Source organism: Sciurus carolinensis, chromosome 11 (genome assembly GCF_902686445.1).
Source record: "Sciurus carolinensis chromosome 11, mSciCar1.2, whole genome shotgun sequence".
NCBI lineage: Eukaryota > Metazoa > Chordata > Mammalia > Rodentia > Sciuridae > Sciurus > Sciurus carolinensis.
The window spans coordinates 68,394,365-68,415,282 of NC_062223.1; the positions used below are offsets into that span (position 1 = coordinate 68,394,365).

At 39.9% G+C, this 20,918-nt stretch overlaps 1 protein-coding gene and 1 pseudogene across 1 annotated transcript; both read right to left on the reverse strand.

Moving 5' to 3' along the window:
* Positions 1–11,369: 11,369 nt before the first annotated feature.
* On the reverse strand, positions 11,370–18,296 carry Eif3f (eukaryotic translation initiation factor 3 subunit F). Its single transcript, XM_047517038.1, has 8 exons — positions 17,892–18,296; positions 15,078–15,148; positions 14,762–14,841; positions 14,170–14,307; positions 12,930–13,021; positions 12,376–12,512; positions 12,135–12,248; positions 11,370–11,596 (listed from the first exon to the last, which is right to left on the reverse strand). The coding sequence occupies exons 1-8, from the start codon at positions 18,268–18,270 to the stop codon at positions 11,519–11,521; spliced, it is 1,089 nt and encodes a 362-aa protein (XP_047372994.1). The 5' UTR covers positions 18,271–18,296; the 3' UTR covers positions 11,370–11,518.
* Positions 18,297–19,706: 1,410 nt separating this feature from the next.
* Positions 19,707–20,598, reverse strand: LOC124959499 (ADP/ATP translocase 2-like; annotated as a pseudogene).
* Positions 20,599–20,918: the final 320 nt, after the last annotated feature.

Consider the following 20,918-nt stretch of genomic DNA (forward strand, 5'->3'; position numbering starts at 1 on the left):
GCTGAATGTTTAAGATCAAGACTTGAGAACAGAAGCAGAGAGGATTGAACACTACACTCAAGAACCTCTTGACTCCACTAGTTTCCATTAGAGCAGAGTAGGTGCAAGTTCTCTTTAGACCTCGGAGCAGGCCCAGTAACTGCAGTGAAAAGAATCCCAGGAGGAAACTTGGATAAAAATGGAGAAAATTCTGCTTCAGGGTGAAATTTCCAGAAATACCCAGAAGAGAAAAGAAAACCAGAAATCAGGAAAGCATTCAGTTCCATTAATTAAACCATGGAGTAGCCATGAAATCTGGAGTTTCCTGCAAGAATGGGAATTTCTTGAACATGAAGTATACTACGGAGTGAAGAATAATCTTGTAATATCAAGAGCAATTTCCCAGCGTCTTCACCAGAGAGGCATAAAGAAGAGTTGGAAAAAATGTTCCCACATGCTGACAAGTTTAGAGGATCTGTACTGGACTATCCGTGAGGCCAATGAGAAACCAAGAAATGAACCACTGCCTTGTCCTTACGAAGAGGCTCTACACAGGATCCTGGGACATAGACAGAAGGACATTGACCTCTCAGGTCCTCTCTGTAAATATGCTGCTGCTGACCTCCTGCCTTCTGAGTACCAACCCAAGGACTGCAGTATCTCCATTTTCCTTGAGGAGCCACTGTGGGTCCCTCCATATGTGATCTTCGTGGAGGATCCTCAGGTACCTGGATGGGAGTCCTGGAACATGGACCCTGCATGGACAATTCCATACATGCTTCCTGCCATTTTCCCAGGGGAACTCCACCCTGCAACAGATCAGTACGCCTCCATAAACTGGTGATTTTTTTTCCTTTTTCTATTAAATTGAATGAGAATAAAATGTGAAATTAAAAAAAAAAAGATCAAGACTTAAAGACTGAAATTAAAATAGAGGGGCCAAGAAAATCAATATTTGGCTCTTGCCTTCAGAGTCAGCCTGAACTCAGGGAATAAGAGAACTTCTCTAAGGAGCTTTGTAACTCTGGGCCACATGACCTCCCAATCAGGGAAATAGATGAGACCACTAGAGGATAAAAACCAATCAGTGTACCTGCTGCAGAGGAGAATCCTTGGAAAAGGGAGACATCCCTAATGCCTCCAAAAGAAGCCACATCATCAAAGAGAACCTACCTAGTGAATGGCACTAAAGAAGCTAAGAAGCTGCTCTCAAGTTCCCCATGAGTGACCCCTGTGGGAACTCAGCTGACTCTTAACAGATAGGAACAAGGTCAGTTTGACCAGCTTGATCTTAAACACATAGCAAAAAAAGTTAAAACCAAAATACAATCATTCCTGGACATTTTAAAAACAAAATAGTTATTTTAATGTAACTTGAGTTGTACACTTGTGTTAGCCCCCCAAAATAAGTAAAACTGGAGGTAACAAAAAAGATTCTTAGACAAAAATGCCTGATAACTATCAAGAGAAACTGCCAGAGTTGTAAGTTTTTAGTCAATTTAAGGCCTACAGATCTTCCTAACCTCCTATACAGGTAGACTTAATCAATGTTTGCTAGTATGATTCTCTAGCCCTAAGTAACAAAAATAAAGGGATCTCTACTAAGCAAAGAGGTTGTGTCAATAAAGATATTTTACAAAAATCAGATGACATTAGGTAACTTAACTAAATGTTGTGTTTACATTCCTGATAACTCCGACAATGTTAAAGATTTGCAAATAAAGACCTTATGCTCTCCAGCCTTGTTAGGCTTTGTTAGGTCTTTTTATGGGAACAACATCTCTGCTCTTCCACCTCCTGGTAAGAGATTATTGATTTCTATCTTCTTCATGATATTCATTGACATGTTCCAGATGTTATTTTGTACTCATGTTTTCTTGTTTCTTTTATAGAACCAGATTTTACCCCTAGATAGACCCAAATTCTAAAAAGGGACTTCAAACTGCTTGCTCCACCCCATGTCACCCCTTCTCAGCTGGAAGCAGCAAGAGCATCTCCCTTTTTCTTTATAGCAGCAAGAAGTCCCTAAAATTAGAGGGGTAATAAAAAAAATTAAAAAGACAGGCAATATAGATAGGTAATTGGGTTGAATCACAAAAATAGAGGCCAGTTTGGGTCCAGAAAGTTGGAGGCAAACAACCTGAGAAATTAAAATGTTAATGCACTCAGAGCCCTTCCTCCATCCTTACCAAGAACCTACTCCTGTTCCAACCTGTTGTTAAGTATCTCCAACAGGTTCGACTTATGAGAGACCACTCATTTCCAACACCCATTCCAGTCAGGAGACTACATCTACATCAAATGGTTCCAGAAAAAAGGTCTAACACCCATCTGAAATGGAGGGGATCTTACTCACATGGATTCACCACATCTGAGTCAGGATAACAGAAAAATGGACAGCTCTCAGAGACCCCAACCACCCTCTAAAGATAAGACTGAAAAGTTTTAATCATGTTTTTTTCTTTACTTAAGACTGTGTTACAAGGCCCAAGCTACTAAAACAACATTTCATCGGTCAAATTAATGTTTATGCATGGTCACTACAACCCCTTACCTAATTTAAAAGATAAATCAAGTATTCTTACACCTCTACTTTGGTACTTGGGACTTCCTCAGGCCCATATGACAACCATCTTGTGACCCCTGAGGGAACATGGTTTGTTTGTATGTCAGGAGTAACTCCATGCCTGGCCCTTCAACTTTTTGAGATTACCAAATGGGATAAATTCTGTGTTACTGTTCATGTTATTCCCCAGGTGTACTATTATGATGGGGAGGGAAAAAGGGAACATATGGGGCTAATATCTAAACTAGCAGCCCCTGTCTTAGTTCCCCTCCTAGTGGGAACAAATATAGCTGGCTCCACAGCTATAGGGACCACTACACTCATTACAGGAAACCAAAATTTCAAAACCTTAAGTAGACAGATAGATCTGAATGTAAGTAAATTAAAAAACCACTTAAGCCACTTAAAAAATTCCCTTGATTCACTTGCTGAGGTAGTTTTACAAAAGAAAAGGGTTAAATTTGCTGTTTTTTTTTAAAAAAGGAGGATTATGTATGGCCTTAGGGGAGACCCATTGTTTCTGTACTAACCACTAAGGTGTCATTCGTGAAAGTTTATCTTTGATTAGAAAAAGGCTCAAAAAAAAAAAAAAAAAGGAGGAAAAGTCGAAAACCTAGGGAAATTGGTACCAAAATCTGTTCTCTTGGTCCCCCTGGTTAACTACTCTAATAAACACGATGGCAAGACCTCTCATTCTAATTATGTTGGGGCCTTTAATTGGACCATGCATGATAAACTGTTTAAATACATTAGAGATAAAATCCAACCTGTTAAACTAATGGTTTTATGCACTCACTACAATCACCTCTATACTAATAATAAATCAATGATTTCATTATGTACATAAAACCAGTGGGGAATGTGACAGTTTAACATATTTGACTCCATGGAAAAGTTATAGGCCAGGTTAAATGGGCAATGACTAAACAGATTCCATTTTACCTTGAGACTACATATTATGTAGGAAATGCTTCTCCCATGGGAATGCCCCGCCTCTGTACACATCAACAGTTGCTTAGCATGACATGTTTAGCAATACAAAATGACAATTCTTATGTAATGAAAAATTGTTCTCTTTTGACTCCTAGTTTCCTAAACAATGTACCATGTTAATAGTGATGCCAACAGTGATTGTCTAGATGTTAGTAACCCTTCTTTAGTTTGTACCTAAGTAAGGTCATTTTGACCCACTTCCCCCTCTGCTAATGATTTCAGATCCCATGTTTGTAATTTTAAATCATAGCAAGACACTTGATTGATGTACTGATTTATACTATAAAACCCCCTGCAACCCTGTGGTCAGGGTTATTCTCCCAATAACCATTTTTGGGGCATTGTGTGAGATAGTCAGCTGGTTGGCTTAATAAAGACTCAAATTTGTACTTCTCCATAGTGATCAGTCTGTTCTTAAGTTGCACCCCACAACAGTGGGTACGAGGCTTAGAAAGACTGGATGTTTGGCATGATTGTGGAACTGGTTGAATGGATTAACTAATTTGTGGCTCAGATCAGAGGATGATTTGGGGGAATAAAGCCTATTAGTAGTGTGAGGTTCTAGCTGGGGAAATGACTGGCTAGGGAGTTCTTTGGAAAGTTGAGGGGGTTACTTAGAGATTTGGGTAAAACTGCTGAGGAGCCCTGAAGAGGGAAATTAGTGTAACACTATGGCTAGGCAAGATTGGGGAGGGGCGTTAGCCAACTCTGAAGCCGTACCTTAGGGATAAATATTGTAAGATTGTCCCATTTTCCCCTCAGGCTGTGGACATTCCATCATATCTATAACTTTCCAATTGTTCCCAATGGTCACTGCTTCCACTTTGCAATTAGTGTGGAGTAGGAATGCATGATGAGCCATCAGGCAAAGTAGGTGGCCAGTCTGTCTTGACTTGTTTCTACCTCTCCATTTCCAGGGCCTCTTCTTGCTAATTCAAGACATCTTTGCTACTTATTCGGATCCCTCCAATCCATCTTCCAAATGGTCAGTGGTGCAACCATCTTGACAAGCACCTCTGGCACTCTTCAGAAACTTTCAAGGGTTCCCTTAAGCTACCTGTGCTGCTGTGCTTCACAGACTATTTCTATCCCTATCTGTACTTGACACACTCCCTCTTCAGTCTCTTCACCACCTCTGCTCTGCTTCGCCTACTTTCACTTCCAGGTGTATCTCTGGGCCACCCTTTAAGCTCTATTCTAGGGGGCACATTTCACCCTCCCCACTGACTTCTCTAGCAGTCTGCAGTCTCAGTTCCAGAAGAGATCCTGCTTTTGGTCCACCTTTGGCTTGAACAAGATGCATGTTCTGAGAGATGGTAAGGGTCCTACTTCTTTGTCCTACACTTAGAGGAATAAAGCCTATTAGTAGTTTGAGGTTCTAGCTGGGGAAATTGCTAGGGGGTTCTTTGGGAAGTTGAGGGCGTTAATTATAAATCTGGGTAAAAGGAGAAAAGGGTCAGAGGCTACCAGGTTCTGGGTAGCCTAAGGAGAGGAGAAAGGTTGGATTTTGCACTCTGGTCCTAAAATGCTTAAATAAGTATTTATACATAAACTTATTAAAAATACATAATATTATGTAAAGTAACATAACAAGTACCTATATATCCATTGCATAGCTTTATAAAAAGATATATTGTGTCATATTTACTTCATTTTCCAATTTTTTAAAGAAAAGTCATTATAGGCATAGGTGAAACCACTTGTATGTCCCCTGCAAATACCATCTCCTCTCCTTTTGTCCCCAAAAGTCAATACCCTGAATTTCATTTGATCATTCTTTAGCATGTTTCCTTTTTATTGCATACATAAAGGTATTGTTTTTCACATTTTTATATTTTGAAAAGTATTACATAAACATGATATAAAAGTATGAAAAAATAAAATCACTCCTTGTGCCTTATCCAGTAACTTCTCCCAACAAAGCCATTGACAGCAGTTACCTGAATATATTTTTTACAAATATTCTAGGCATTACTACCATTAATTTTCCTGCATGCAATAACAATAAATTATAGATACCATTTTCTCCTGTTTTTCAGTTACTGTATCTTGAAGACCATACATATTAATGCACAGAGAATTGTCTTATTCTTAAGAGTTGCATAGTATTATGTTTTATGGACATATACATTTGTCTTCTGGTAATAGTCATTTGGGTTGACCAAAATTTTTATGCTATTAAAACAAAATACTGCAACGATTATACTATATTATGCCACAATCAAGCCAATTTATCTGTAGAAATGAAATTTTGGTGTTAAGTTAGGTACATTTGTAATTTTGTCAAGTACAAATTCAAGTGGCCTCCTAGGGAAGACAACACACTCCTGGTGTGAGGTAGGTGCTGATCCTCAGCATGTCATTGGCTAATTAAAAAGCGGAAAAAAAAAAATTAGGCTACACACCTATCAGCAAAGCATGCCTGTGTTGCCCATTCCTCTTGCCATGTTATCAATTTCTAAAATTTATGAATTCGATAAAATTGTCATCTTATGGTAGTTTTATATTTTTAATCGTGAGATTTCCCCCAGTTTTATATTTGTCTAAACTTTTTGCGTGCATGTGCATTTTGCCAGTAAGATTTTTAAAGATGTTGACTTCATCAATCTTGTTTTAAAAATACTCCTGGATTCTGTTTATAGGAAATAAAAAATTTTCCTCATATTTGCACATTCTTTTCATACTTAACATTTTATTCCATTGTGTTAGTTTTCTGTCACTGTGACAAAGTACCTGAGATAATCAACTCAAAAAGGAGAAACGATTTATTCTTGCTCATGGTTTTAGTCCCTGATCCATTGATACCATTGCTTTGGACCCATGGTAAGGCAACACAACCCTTGTTCAAATCACAGCATTCCAGATCATCATGAATAACTTTAGTGCAAGTCAAAGTGGGGACTGTTTCCAAATGACCACTTATTTAACTAATCCATCTTTATCACTTAAAAAGGCAACTTTTATCATATTCTAAAATTTTCATACACATTTTCAAATTGACAAAGATGATACATATTAATGGTGTACAATAACTTTCAGTTTGTTTCTTGAGGTGGAGTTTCTGTGCTGCCCAGTGATCTTTCTGCCTTAGCTTCCTGAGTAATTGGAACTAGAAATATGTACCGGCATGCTGGGGCTAAAGTGATGGTCTGGTATATGTATACATTGTGAAAGGATTACATTGAACTAGTTAACATGTACACCCACCTCACATACTTATCATTTTTTTGTCATGACAAGATTTAAGATCTACTCTTAGCAACTTTTAAGCATACATTAAGTGGTCACCATGCTGTACAACAGGTCTTCAGAATTTATTCCTCTTTTTGAGTGTTGACAAACAGCTCCCTCTTTCCCCTCTCCCTGAGCCTGTGGAGTCAACCCTTACTCTATTTCTGTGAGTTCAATTTTCTTAGCTTCTATTTGTGAGAACATATGGTATTGTCTTTGGTCTGAAATACTTAGCACATCTTTCAAATTAATCCAAGCTGTCATGAATGAGAATATTACACTGGGTTTATATACCGTATTTTCTCTATCCATTTCACTTCTTGATGGACGCTTGATTCCATTTCTTGGCTACTGTGACTATTGCTGCAATGAATACAGGAGTGCAGATATCTCAACATTCTGATTTCATTTTCTTTGGACATATTAACTAGTAGGGGAACTGCTGGATCATATGGTATCTGTATTAATATTTTGAGGGACTCCTATATTGTTATAATAACTGTACTAATTTACCAACAGTGTTCAAGAGCTTTTTTCTTTACATCCTCATGAACATTATGTATGTGCATTTTGGATCTATTTGCCTATTTGTTTTGTCTTTTTGTGAACCAGTACCATATTCCTTCAGTTATGCAGTTTGGTAATATATTTTAGTATCTGGTAGGATTAATTTCTTCTTTAAAGGGATTATAAAGGTGCATTTTTAATTTATTTTCCACACAAACATTTAAAAATAGCTTGCCCAAATGAAAAAAGATTTTTTTTGTATTTTATTGGAATTATGAAAATAATTTAACTCAGAGAAAACTCATACCTTTTAAAACAATGTTGATCTTACTGAAGAATGTGATATACCTTCAAGAGATTCTTCCCTTCCCCACATTTTAAAAAAAATTTCAAGTGACTGCTCTTATGTTTCTCATTAGCATTTTCAAGTTTTCTTCCTTAGTATTAACTGGGTAATAATAATTTAAAAAATCCTCCTCTTTTCCATTATATTTTTAATATCAATGTTTTTGTTTAAATACAATGACTATTAAGTCCAGAAGAAGGCTAAATAATAATGATAAATAACACCACACTGTCATTGTTAGTTTGTTTTGAGTCTTTATTTATACCCATAAACCCACTGCCCAATCTCAAACTAGATCACTGTAGCAGGGCACAGTAACACATGCTTATAATCCCAGTTGCTCCAGAGGCTGAGGCAAGAGGATTGGAAGTTCAAGGCCAGCCTTGCTAAACTTGGCAAAACGAAAGTTAAAAAAGGGTCGGGGATGTAGCTCAGTGGTAGAGTATCCCCAGGTTCAATTCCCAGTACTGAAAACAAACAAAAAATAAATAAATAAAAAAACCTAGATCATTGTCAATAACTTAAATTTATTTATTCTACTTGTCTGCCTCCTTTTGCTTTCTTTTACCTCCAAGGTGAACACTACTGTGAAATTTTTAAAAAGGGTTTTTTACCCACTGGGCAAGCACTACTAGGCAAGTACTACTAATGAGCTATATCCCCAATCTTTTTTTTTTTTTTTTTAATTTGATTTTGAGTCAAGTTCTTGACAAGTTGCCCAGGCTGGCCTCAAACTTTTAGTATTCCTGCCTCGGCCTCCCAACTTGCTGGGACTATAGGTGTGTGCCATTGCACCTGGCTGCAAATTTGTTCATCATTCTCTGCTTTTCAGTTTTATATTTATCACAAAAACATCATATACAAATGTGGCATATAACTATACACACAGTCAATTCTCACTATTCATATTCTATATTTGAAAGGTCACCATTTGCTAAAATTTATTTCTAACTAGTCAGAACTTTTGCATTCACTTGTAAACATGTATAGAATGGAGAAAATGCTTCGAGATTTGCCAGGTGAAGTAGAAAAAGGTCTTCATTCTTATTTCAGCTCTCATAAACAAACAAGTGATCTTTTCAGAGTCTACTTGATGTCACCTTTTTTTTTTTTTCGGTACTGGGGACTGAACCCAGCGGTGCTTAACCACCAAGCCACATATTCCCAGTCCTTATTTATATTTTAGAGACAGGGTCTCAATGAGTTGGTTAAGGCTTCGCTAAATTGCTGAGGCTGGCTTTAAACTCATGATACTCCTGCCTCAGCCTCCTAGTCACTAGGATTATAGGAGTGCACCACTGTGCCCGGCATGTGTTTGCATTTTTGTTTGTTGATTTTGCTGCTTAAAATGTCCTCTAAGCATGTTGTCTAGCATTCCTAGTGCAAGAATGCCGTGATGTGGCTTCTGGAGAAAATATACATATGAGATAAGCTTCATTCAAGCATTCAAGTTACAGAGTTTTTGGCCTTCAGTTCACTGTTAATGAACCAACCATATATGTTAATTAAAAAAAAAACAAAACATTATAAAGAAAACAGGTTTAGTTTGGCTCATGGTTCTGGAGGTGCAAGGTATAGAGCTGAATTGGTGATGGCCTGCTTGCTGGCAATGTGCCCAAGCTGCACAAGTATCACATGGCAAGAGGTAAAGAGTGCATGTTGTGCATCTCAAAATGAGAAGTCTTTAAAACGTAAACACACATGAAACAAAGCTGTGTTACTGACTGGTTGATGAAAATGCTGTTAACTGAGTTAGGAATCTAACCTCAAGGTAATAAGAACTGACCTTATATACATTATGTCTAAATAACAGATTAGTTCTTGACGTTTATATGAATGTTAAAATATGCACTGTCTTCTGTGACTAGTATCTTCACTCAACATTTAGATCCACCCATATTGTTATTTGTCACCACAGGACAGCTTTGTGTCCTTGTTTCATATATGTCTCTATAAATTGCATATGGGGGATTTGTTTTAATATTCAAATTCCTCCCTCTGGCTAGTTTAATCCTTTTGTTTATAGTGACTACTGATGTATTTGGAGAGTTTTACCTTCTAATTTTCTTTCAACTTTTCTATGTTCACTTCTGAAATTTTTAGAAATTTTGTCTCTTCCCTTTTTCTATTCCAATTCTCTCATTACTATTCATTTAGAGATTATGTTTCCAGTTATTGACCTTAGAATTTTATCATGCATACTTAAGACAACTGAAGGTGATAACTGTCCACCCCCAAAATGTAAGACCACTGAAACATTTTAACTTTGACTGACTCACTTGCAACTGGGCATTCTATTTTTAACCTTCATATTTGACATAATCATTTTAATTATATAAACAACATCTGTATGCTTTCCACACTTGATAACCTTCAGAACTTATATTTAAGGTTACATATCTCAGAACTAGGACTGAGATAAAGGCTGGGGTTCATGTTCATATATACAAACTATATTTAGCTTTAGACATAGTATGATCTACCATTTATTTATACCTAATGAATACTGATGAGAATGTAAAAGAAAAAGACAAAAATTTCTAAAATTTGAGAAATGAGCATAGTAAAAGGTAGTTGAAAGAAAGCAAGATGGCAAAACAGTCCAAATACATCAGTAGTCACAATAAATAAAAAGCACTATTTTCTGTAAATGTTAACCTGACACTTATTAATTCACCGAATCCTCACAACACCCTAATGAGCTAATTTTGAAAAAAATCCACATATTATGATTCTTAGCATTTTGTTCCTAGGGTCATATAGCTCAGAAACAGAAGTAGGAACCAGGCCTTCTAGGTGTCTAGAAGATTCATTCACCTTTTCATTCCAATGTATAATATACTCCTCATTCACTGAATAATGACTTCTTTCTCGGCCCAATACATTTCAGTGTCTAGGTTATCAGCTGGAAAGGATGGATGTTTGAGGTTACCTAGGCTAATACTTATTTCTATAAGGTCTCTGGGAAACATCATCCAGTCTTTGCTCAGACCCAACCACTGGCAGAAAACAACACAGTACAAGGTTGCCCTCAAGTTACAGACAGCACCTGAGAATTACACGAGGCAATCTTCTTTCAACTTTCACTCACAGATCCTAGGTTTGTATTCCCCAAACCAAAGTTGCAAACAGTTTTATCCTACACTCTAAGTTCAGTTTAAGCATCCAATTCTCTCAACATTTTTCTCCACATACTCTCATATTAATTTTCTGTGTATACCGGATGATCCGTCAAGAAATGGTTCAATAGTACTGTCAGTGGACACCTTTCCAGACTGAAAACCAAAAGAATTCGGTGAAGTGTTATTCCTCACCTCAGAGAAGGCAGTCTTTCCTACCAGCACAGCAGACTCATGGGTTCCAGGACTGAGGTCTGGGTCCATCTTCTTCTTTTTCCTCTCCACCTACTCACTAACACATTACCAGGTCCTTCAACACTGTACATAAGACAACCCTTTGTACTGCCATCCATGTAAGATGCTAGGGAGAAGTGATAAAAATCAAAATTTTTATGGAGGTTCATTTGTTCTGATCACAGACAAAAGAGTGGGAAGAAAATGCCACTGTAAACTAATGTGCTGAGAAGGCTGTGATAGGGTTGAGTGAAGCTGAACTGCCTTGGGCAGTGGGTGCAACTACTGATGATGAGTCATTCAAACACAACCAACTTCTACCTACAGTGCTTTTTTATGTTAGCGTTAAAAGTTTTTTCCCTTCCACCTAGCAATAAACTCACATCAGATGAAATTCAATTACAAAAAGTAGGCTATGTTTATTCAGAGTCAGAAGCAGCTGACTGACTCAGTGTGACTCAAGAAACCACCAAGAAACCATTTCTCCTCCATATAGTCCTAGGGTTGAAAGTCAGACTAGCAGGAGTTCTGCTTGGGGTCCATTCACAGGTTTACAAGTTTCTCATTGAGGGCAATCTGTGACTGTGTGAGATTGGCCAGGTAGGTCACCATCAGCAAGTCCTAGAAGACAAAATAAATAATAAGTGAGCACTGTGGCTGGTCTTGGCCAGCTGTTTATCCTGGATAAATGACAGCTGGGAGACTGAGCAGGAGTCAAACATGGAAGACAGGAAGGAAAAGGCGTGGAGGCACTTTCCTTTCTCTACTGATGCACTTACAGACTAGTAGTGCTTTAGGTAAGATTCATAAGTGGAGTACTGGGAGGGAAGTGTGTGTGGGGTCTGTGAACAAACTTGGGGAAAATAAGAAACTGCATTTTCATTATTTTTGAATTTTAGTATTTCTCTATATTGAACCTATATAACAAGTCACAGTAGTATCAGCAGTACCCAAAACAATGGAATCAAGAAGTGGAAGGATGAGATTCTCTGAACATGTGTACTACTTCCTTCCCTCCAACCTGGCCTGCAAGGTGGCCAAAGGTGAAGCCCTATCTCTTTGATTGTACTTGGGGCCACCACGCCAACTCCTTTCACAGTTGTGTGTTCATGCTGAAACAGGAGAAGGCAGGCTCTCAGAGGTTCAGGTAAGCACTTACATTGATGTTGCTGTTGAGCATGGTCTCGAAGTCGTCAGGAACTATTTTGGGTACTTGGTTAACCAGGCTCATCAAGAAGCGGCCCACAGTATTATCAGCTGACACCTTTCCAGACTGAGCATCAAAGTAAAGAGGAACAGTTACTTTTCACCACTGGGCACTATCATTTTATCAGCAGATCCCTCAGTGACCTCAGGGCGGAGATCTGTCCCCTCCTGTGTTTTTCCTTTTCCCCTCTTACCAACACATCCTCTGCATACTGCAACACTGTGCTCAGGGCATCCTGGATGCGAGCAGATGCCCCTCCCACTTGTTGTAAATCACTGGAGAGTCCGATCACTCGGTTGGGGCTGAAACAGGTCTTCATGATCAGGTCAACTGTGGAAGTGGGTTGGGCAGGGTAGATAATAAGAGACAGAGGGAACTTAGTCATGCCATTAGGAAGGAGATGTCTCTAATCATCCTGATAACCCTCCCTGAACTCTCACCTGGACCCATTTGGCTCTGCAAATTCCCTGTTTAGTCCTTACTGGCTTTTCTTCCTTTGGAGGGAGCTTAGCTCCACTACCTAGTATGCTAATCACTGCTCTTGGTCTCATCTGAATAGTCAAGTGGTCTCCAGTCTATAATTTCCCAGCTCTTATGATTTCCCAAATTGTTATTTAAATCCAAGTCATCACAAACCTTAAATCAATCTCTTTAAGCCAGTTAAGGCCTTCATCATGGATAGACAGCAATAGTCCCCTCGAATGAAAACGCCTAAGTCTTTAAGGAGTAGACAGCAAGGTTACTCACCTCCAATGCGTTCAGTATCATAATATGCGTATTTCACTGTGAGAGGTGTGAACATCACTCCCATGGTCCGACCAGGGACACCCATTAAAGTGCTAGGGAGGGAAGGGAAAAGGTAAACAGATGGTTTAGGGACTAGAATTTCCACGCCTAGCCTAGCCTGGGAAAAGCAGTTATAAGAGGAATACTGCTTCCAAGTTTCTGAGGTAAGAAGGCAGAGACCATTTGACTCAAGGTCTCAAAGAAACAAAACTAATCTCCCCCCTTAGCTCATTCTACACACCAGAAGAATATAGCCTTTGGAATACAGCCTGTCCCTTTAGAGGATGACTTTATACACTGCAATGTCAATAAAGAAAGGATAGGTCTCTTGATTTTCCTGTGGGGCCAGCTGCTTAGACACCCACCCCACTAGCAGAGATGAGAGGTCTTTTCTGGGAGCCTTTCATCATCGGCACTGAAAAAACAAATAGACTCTGGCCCATCAGGACTAGGCTGGAATGCTACAAACAATGTTACTAAGTGATGTCTTTACTATGTCAACTCCTACCTGTTCAATCAGATTTTGTGGAGCATGAATTATCTGGAAAAATGAAGAATTTAGGCATTGACCAGAACTCAGTGGTACATCAGTTGGTATGAGGGCTTGGTATCTACTATCTTTGTCTTGCTGCCTAACAGTTAGCTGGATACAGGAGTGCCAGACTTCAGTAAGCTGCTAGGGCCTTTCCCAACACTTCCCATAAACTGGCATTTTAACTGCCTGCAAATTCAATGTGTAAACACCATATGTTACTGTCATCAAAACTACACACAATCCTGGGTTAACAGATATGTTAAAAAAAGAACAGTCACCTTCTAATCTATAAATACTAAGTTCTGGGAATGACTAAAGGGTAACTCAGAATAATGAACATGAATCATAAGAATACCATGTGAGGACTGCCTGTTCTAGAAGAGATGACATGAACATAAAAACTTGCTCAAATACCTAAAGAGCCGTCACTTAAAATTGGTTAAAAGCAGTGGGCATCTGGAGTCCAACTAGGATCAGCAAATGGAAATTATGGGGACAGCTTTTGCTTCAGAATGAAGCCTTTCTAATTCCTTTCTAAAAGAAAGGAATGAGTTTGCTGAAGAAGCAGTGAGGTGGACAATGAAGGAATTAAACCTGCCTGAGATGGGGGTGGGGTGTCATGTAGGAAGGCTGGATAGCCTTTTATGCCCAAGACTCTGTGGTCACCTGACATAGGCCTTGATGCTCATGCGACCATTCTGGAGACTAGTGTCCACGGTGAGATGAATGGGGTTAGGGGCTTCCCGGCTGTAGTACTCATGGATCAACACAGAGTGCTCTGTGATGTCATGGCCTGTGGCATACCTAGAAAATGGAACACAGTTGTAGATTCATGTCTACATGTAACATCAACATCAAACACAATGGCGGGCTGGGTATCTCTAAGGTATTCAACAACCCTATGGTAGTGGGACCTAATGGAACCAAGAAAAGGCTTGCAAAATCAAAGTTGAAATTCAAAATAAATATTTTTGATCTTATAGGACCAGAATTGCTAGTGAAATACCCTTAATTCATAGGTTCTTTTTTGAGACAGGATCTTGCTAAGTTGCTTAGGGCCTCACTAAGTTGCTGATGTTGGCCTTGAACTTGTGATCCTTTTGCCTCAACCTCCTGAAACAATTCATAACTTCTTGAGATCAGACACTTTCAATACCCTTTGTCTCCAAAAAGGGGGAAGACAAACTCTAGTCTCATGGCAGAAGAGCCTGGCAAATACTGAGAGACTTTCCTCCAGGCCTGCCCTTTCCCAACTTACCAGCCCAGGATGAGCTCATTTGGAGAGACTTTTTTGTGCAATTCATACATGTTCTTAGCAAATTCCATGTCAACAGCCACCTAAGAGGGAAGGCAGGAAAGGAAGCTAAGAAGCAAGAAGTTCATAGAAAAACTGAAAAGGACAGACCCTTATGCCCCGAGAGACATAAGAGGCTAAGGAAGTACAGACAATGGAATGAAGCTCTCTGGCTGTAGGATCTCTAGTTATGAGATAAATTGTGCAGGAGGGGCCTTGAGGGGAGCCTGACAAATGAACAGCTATATACTGCAGAGGTGAGGTTCAAATTCCTACTCACTTCATCTTCTGATTCATTGTGTGGCACTGAAAAGCAATTGGTGACCTCCACTGAGTGCTTGTCAACAGTTCCTGTGAAAGAGAGAATTGTTCATGTGTTATTTAATTCTAGGGCTCCCAAAAGTCTCTGACTACTGTTGGGATGCTTTAGAAGGTCCCTCAAAGCCAGTGAACAGTGATCCAACTCAATGGCTTCAAGTTCAGCATCAACAGAACCAGGATTCTCCAGAGAACTAAAACTAGAATGATCAACTCCTTCCTTTATCACCAAACAATTCTTCCTCCACAAGGTTTCCTTTTTTCTGTTACTATTATCAGCCCTTCGGAGACCTTCACTTTTTTAAAAAATATTTTTCAGTTGTTGACGGGCCTTTATTTTATTCATTAATTTATATGTGGTACTGAGAATTGAACCCAGTGCCTCACATATGCCAGGCAAGCACTCTACCACTGAACCACAACCCCAGCCCTACACCTTCACTCTTTGGCCTTCATTTTTCAGTCTCTAGACTCTTTGTCCTATAATTTAATCTGCAGAGCTACCTGGAAGATTTTACTGTTAATATAGTAGCCTCATTTCACATTGTGAGCACAATTTAACTATCATCATGCAGAAACCCCTCTACCTGTGAACCTTAAATATCAATGTCAGTCTTTACCACAAACTTTTGTTCTTCTAGTTAATATCATCACTCCCACTACATTAGTTCCTTGATCTCACTGAGCAACCAGACTTGATTACTTCATCTGAAAACTTTGTTTTTGCTGGATGTGGTGGTGTATGTCTGGAATCCCAGGGACTTGGGAGGCTGAGGCAGGAGGATTCCAAGTTCAAGGCCAACTTTAGCAACTAAACAGGCCCTAAGCAACTTAGTGAGACCCCGTCTCCAAAATAAAAATAATAAAAAGTGCTGGGGATATTGCTCAGTGGTAAAGCTCCTCTGGGTTCAACTTCTAACACCAAATCAACAACAATAATGAACACTTTCTTTTCTTTGGGATATGACACCAATCTCTAGTTTTCTTCCTTTTCTTTCTAAATCTCTGTTGGCTCTTTCAGGGACTTCTCCAGTTTTCGGGGTTTGATCTTAGTTCTGCTATTTTTTACTCTATGCTTCTTTTCTAGGTCAGGCCTTGACCTAGAAATGTTTTTGTTAATAAAAGTTGAAATGCTTAAAAACACGAGCACTGTACTATGATTCAGTTTGCAAAAGGATCTAAATGCTAATTTTAGCTCATCTGAGTAGGGTGTCGTTATAATAACTGGGGCACTTTGGGTAGAAAATTGTCTCTTAAACAGAGAAGCTCCAGTGAGTTTGGAAAATTTGACAAGTATTTGTCAAATGCTACATCAGTAATGTAAAAATCATTTGCTGCAGAAGTCTACAACAGGTCAGTTACAGAATATCTTCATATTGTGAGTGGATTAGGATGGGGTGAGGGTGAGTATATGGGATGGAAGACTGATGCTAGTAACTTTGCTAGGAACCCTGAGGATGGGTAGAACTTTAACAAATGAGGGAGAGCAAGGAAGGCTTGTGTGGCAAAGAATACAAAGGTTTGGTTTGAGAAAAGATAATATTTAGGAGATAATGAATCAATTTAGGTTTCCATAAAGTGCTACACTGTCAAAGATAGAGAATGTGCGTGTGTACTAGGGGAAGCACAGACCTGATGTAGTAGATGGCAATCTACAGCTAAAACTGATGTGTACCAGCACAGTTAGATGATTTTAGTAACGATGTAGTTCTCACTAAAACTTTGTGGAAGCAACCACTGAAGGAACTAGACTTTAAGCAGTTTTGCCTTAAGGCACATGGCTAATATTTGGTGAAATTTATCTACATATTTTGTCCTCTTTGCAATATACCAACTGTCTTCTACAGTGTAAGGTCTATTACAAATTCAAGAATAAGCAAAAGAAGTGCATGCAAGTGGAATAGACTTACAAAGGTGTTTCAAACCAGTCACTAAGATAAAAACAGAAATAAATTTGATGGGACTAGCAGCCTCTGGAGAAAGGCATTTGTTATCAACAATCCCTCTTTAATGCTTTTCAGTTTTACAAACCACTTTAACAGAAAATATTTGTTTCCAAAATCTGTAACACAGGCAGGTAAGAGAGATTCTTCAATCTGAAGGCTAAGCACAGATTTGTAGACAGATAATAAATTCATGTTCAATTGTAAATTCACAAAAGGCACCAAATGAACAGTACTTAATTAGAAACTAGTATTAGAGGAGACCAAGGGACAGAGGATCAGGCTGGTTCAGGACAAGTAGAATATTACAAAATCTTATTAAGTTCCAGTCAAATCAGTTTACTTATATAAAGGGATCTCTTTTCACAGTTGTCCCCACTCCTTAAAAAAAACTTTGTGAACACCTGGAGAACAAAAACATTTAGTCAGTGGGTAAGGGGCGGGGATATGGTCTCTGGGCTTAAGGAATCAAGAGTACGTGACTTCCTAATGGACGTTCTGAGTTCATTTTCGGCAGAATGAGGCTTATCATTCTTGACATAAAATGCTGCTGGAATTATTAAAAATAAAACGGAAAGTTACTCGGCACTATTCAGTAAATAACAACTACTCCTCGTTATATTTTACGTCGCTTAAAGTACACCAATTCGGCAGGTGAGCGGAGAGTTCGAGTCCCCTGGGAAGACAAATCGTAGCCGGAAAGTGCAACAGAGAAATCGGCAAAAAGGGGGAAAAAATAAAAGATAAATTTGGATGGGAGGAAGGACTCGAGGGATGAAACAATTAACGAGAGATATGTGGAAGAAAAGCGCGTCAATTTTCTGACCACTCACCCAGCAGGGTGCCGATAACACGCGCAGCGCCGTCGTTGCGTCGCTCGTAGCTGTCGACGATGGAGGCCAGAATGACCGGATGCAACCTGACCACGCGGCCGCCGGGGAAGGGCCCTGGGAGAGCAGGACCCGGCAGCGAGGGCGCAGGGGTCTGAGCCGGGGCTTGCGCCGAGGCCGCGGTTTGGCCTGGAGCTGCGGGCGCAGCCGCGGCGTCTGTGGGTGAAGCCGGGGCCGCGGCCTGCGCTGTAGCCGCAGCTGGCGCTGGAGCAGGCGTTGGCGCGGGAGCTGGGGCAGAGGCTGGGGCCGGGGCGACGGCCGGGGCTGGGGCTGGGGCCGGAGTGGCGGGAGGACTACTTGCCGGGACCGCCGGTGTAGCCATCTTGTTGAGAAAGAGAGAGCCTGGAGCGGAAGGGAGTGAATTGATGAGTATTAGAAACTCCATAGGCTGAACATGTACCACGTGAGCTAGGTGTTGGTGTTCATTGGTTACCAATGACACTTCTCGAGGCGCGAAAATTTCCGGCTGTTTGTGACTTCTTCCGGGGTTTGTGCTTCTTGTTTTAGGTCCGATGTACGCTCAGTGAAAGGCAAGTTAAATTGTTCCTAGTAAACTTGGGACCGAGTTAGGAAACAACTTAACTTGGTCTGCACAGCTGCCGCCAGGTGGAGCCAGAGAGCAGCGCAAAGGTCGCAATTCGTGTTTTAGAGTGAAAGGGATCAAAGTCTTTTTTTTTTTTTTTTTTTTTTTTTGTGGCGCTGGGGATTGGAATCCAGGGCCTTGTGCATGCAAGGCAGGCACTCTACCCACTGAGCTATATCCTCAGGCCTCAAAGTATCTTTTAAAAATCTTTATTGATTCTTTTTAGCTACATATAACATTAGGATACATTTTGACCTAATCATAAAAGCATGGAATATAATTTGTTCTAATTCAGTTCCCAGCACTTCTCCTCTTCCCTCCTCCCTCCCCTGGGAAGATTTGCTCTCCTCCCTTTATTCTACTGATCTTTCTGCAATTTATTTATAGTTTTTTTAAATTAGTGTCTTGTGAATATATTGCTTTTGGGATTCACTGTAGTATATTCGTGTATGTACATATGAAAGTTCAGTCAGATTCATTGCACTGTTCTTCCCATTTCCCTTCATTCCTTCCTCCCCCTAAATCCCCTCCTTCTACTCTGCTGATCTTTCCTCTATATTTATGAAATTCACCCCCTTCCCCTGCTTAGTTTGGATTAGCTTCCGCATATCAGAGAAAATATTTGCCCTCTGAGTTTTTGGTACTGACTTATTTCACTTAGTCTCCAGTTCTATCCATTTATTGGCAAATGCCATAATTTCATTCTTATTTATAGCTAAGTAATACTCCACTGTGTATGCATACCACATTTTCTTTATCCATTCATCTCTTGATGGGAATCTATGTTGGTTCCGTAGTTTGGCTATTGTGAATGTGCTGCTATAAACATCAATGTGACTGCATCACTGTAGTATGCTGATTTTAAATCCTTTGGATATTTACTGAAGAGTGGATAGCTGGGTCAAATGATGGTTCCATTCCTAGATTTTGTTTGTTTGTTTGTTTTTATATACTTTTATTTCTTCAAATTTGTTGTTTATCAGGAGTGACTAAAATAAAAAATATAATTGAGTCCCATCATTATTGTCCTCATCATCATGGAAATGGCTTAAAGAGAAAACTGGTCGATGAATATTATCGCTTCCCATTTTCAACCAGTATATAGTTGCTGTTGATAAATAGCCAAGAGTCTATCCAGAATGCTCAAGATATGTTATATAATACAACTTGCCTGTTCACAGGTGGGGAAAAAACCTAGGAAATAACTTTTGTGAACTTCTTGATTTTATCATACAAGACAAGTATAAAAGCACCACCTCTGAGAACATTGGACCATGAACCTTGTAAAAACTTTGCCTCCTTCATCCCAAGCAATCTTCCTCAGTAGTCAATCATGCCTGTATGCATGATGTCAGTTCCTTTGTGCCCGACTACATTACAGTGTCAAATGGATAGGAAGTCAACCCAGCAACGTCAGTGACAGAATGTGCGATCATCCCGCTGATGAGGATGTGAGTGTTCTTGGGATCTAGAAGCATTCCCTTCGCAGTGTCATAGACAACAAAGTGAGCAGCTTGTTAGATGAATGCCCTGCACAGACACATGAAAGCCTTGGTACAGACCCTTAATCCCATCAGATTTGTAGATCTTAACCAAGCAGTCACCCAGGCCTTTGAATTCCCTTTCAACTCCGGCTTTCCCCACCTCAGCTGCTAGACAGGTTTCAGCAAAATCAAGAGGATACACAAAACACAAGGATGTGGCCCCTGCGCCACCACCTGATACCAGGTTCCCTGCAAAGTAGTGCCCAGACTGGGTCCTCTTGTCCACACCACCCAGGAAGATCTGCTTGTATTTATCTCTGAAGGCAAACTTGAGAGCTGCGTGGGGAAGTATCTAATGACATTGGTCAGGTTATCACGCCGGAAGGACAGGACTCCCTGCTCCTTGGGGATACCAACCACGCAGTCTATAATGCCCTGTGTTGCTTGTTTGCCATGATTCGCTTGCTGGCATGTTGTACCTGCAGCAGCAGCTTTACCCACTCAATGGGCCTACTGCAGTCTTGGAGATAGCCTCGGCCACTCCACCAGCCAGGAAGTCCTTGGTGAAGGACAACAGTGGCATCTGTCATGTTGGAAGAGGAGGAGGCAGGTGACTGGGGGACAGAACTGGGCTAGGAACTGGCTTTGACTCCTGGCTCTCCATTCCTAGTTTTTTGAGGAATCTCCATACTGCTTTCCAGAGTGGTTGAATTCACCAAAGCAATGTATGAGTGCACCTTTTCCTCCACATACTCGCCAACATTTTTTGTTGCTTGTATCTTTGATAATTGCCCCTCTGATTGGAGATGTGAGATGGAATCTCAATGTAGTTTTTTTTTTTTTTTTTTTTTTTTTTTTTTTTGTTGGCACTGGGGATTGAACTCAGTGAACTCAGGGACACTC

Bases quoted from the DNA above. Each gene is read 5' to 3' on its own strand.
- Eif3f (XM_047517038.1), bottom strand. From the start codon at position 18,270: ATGGCTACACCGGCGGTCCCGGCAAGTAGTCCTCCCGCCACTCCGGCC. The intron at 12,249-12,375 runs GTAAGAGGGGAA...TTTGATGCTCAG, and splicing joins AGTATGCAGAGGATGTGTTG to TCTGGAAAGGTGTCAGCTGA. The intron at 11,597-12,134 runs GTAAGTGCTTAC...TTTGTCTTCTAG, and splicing joins TGCTCAACAGCAACATCAAT to GACTTGCTGATGGTGACCTA.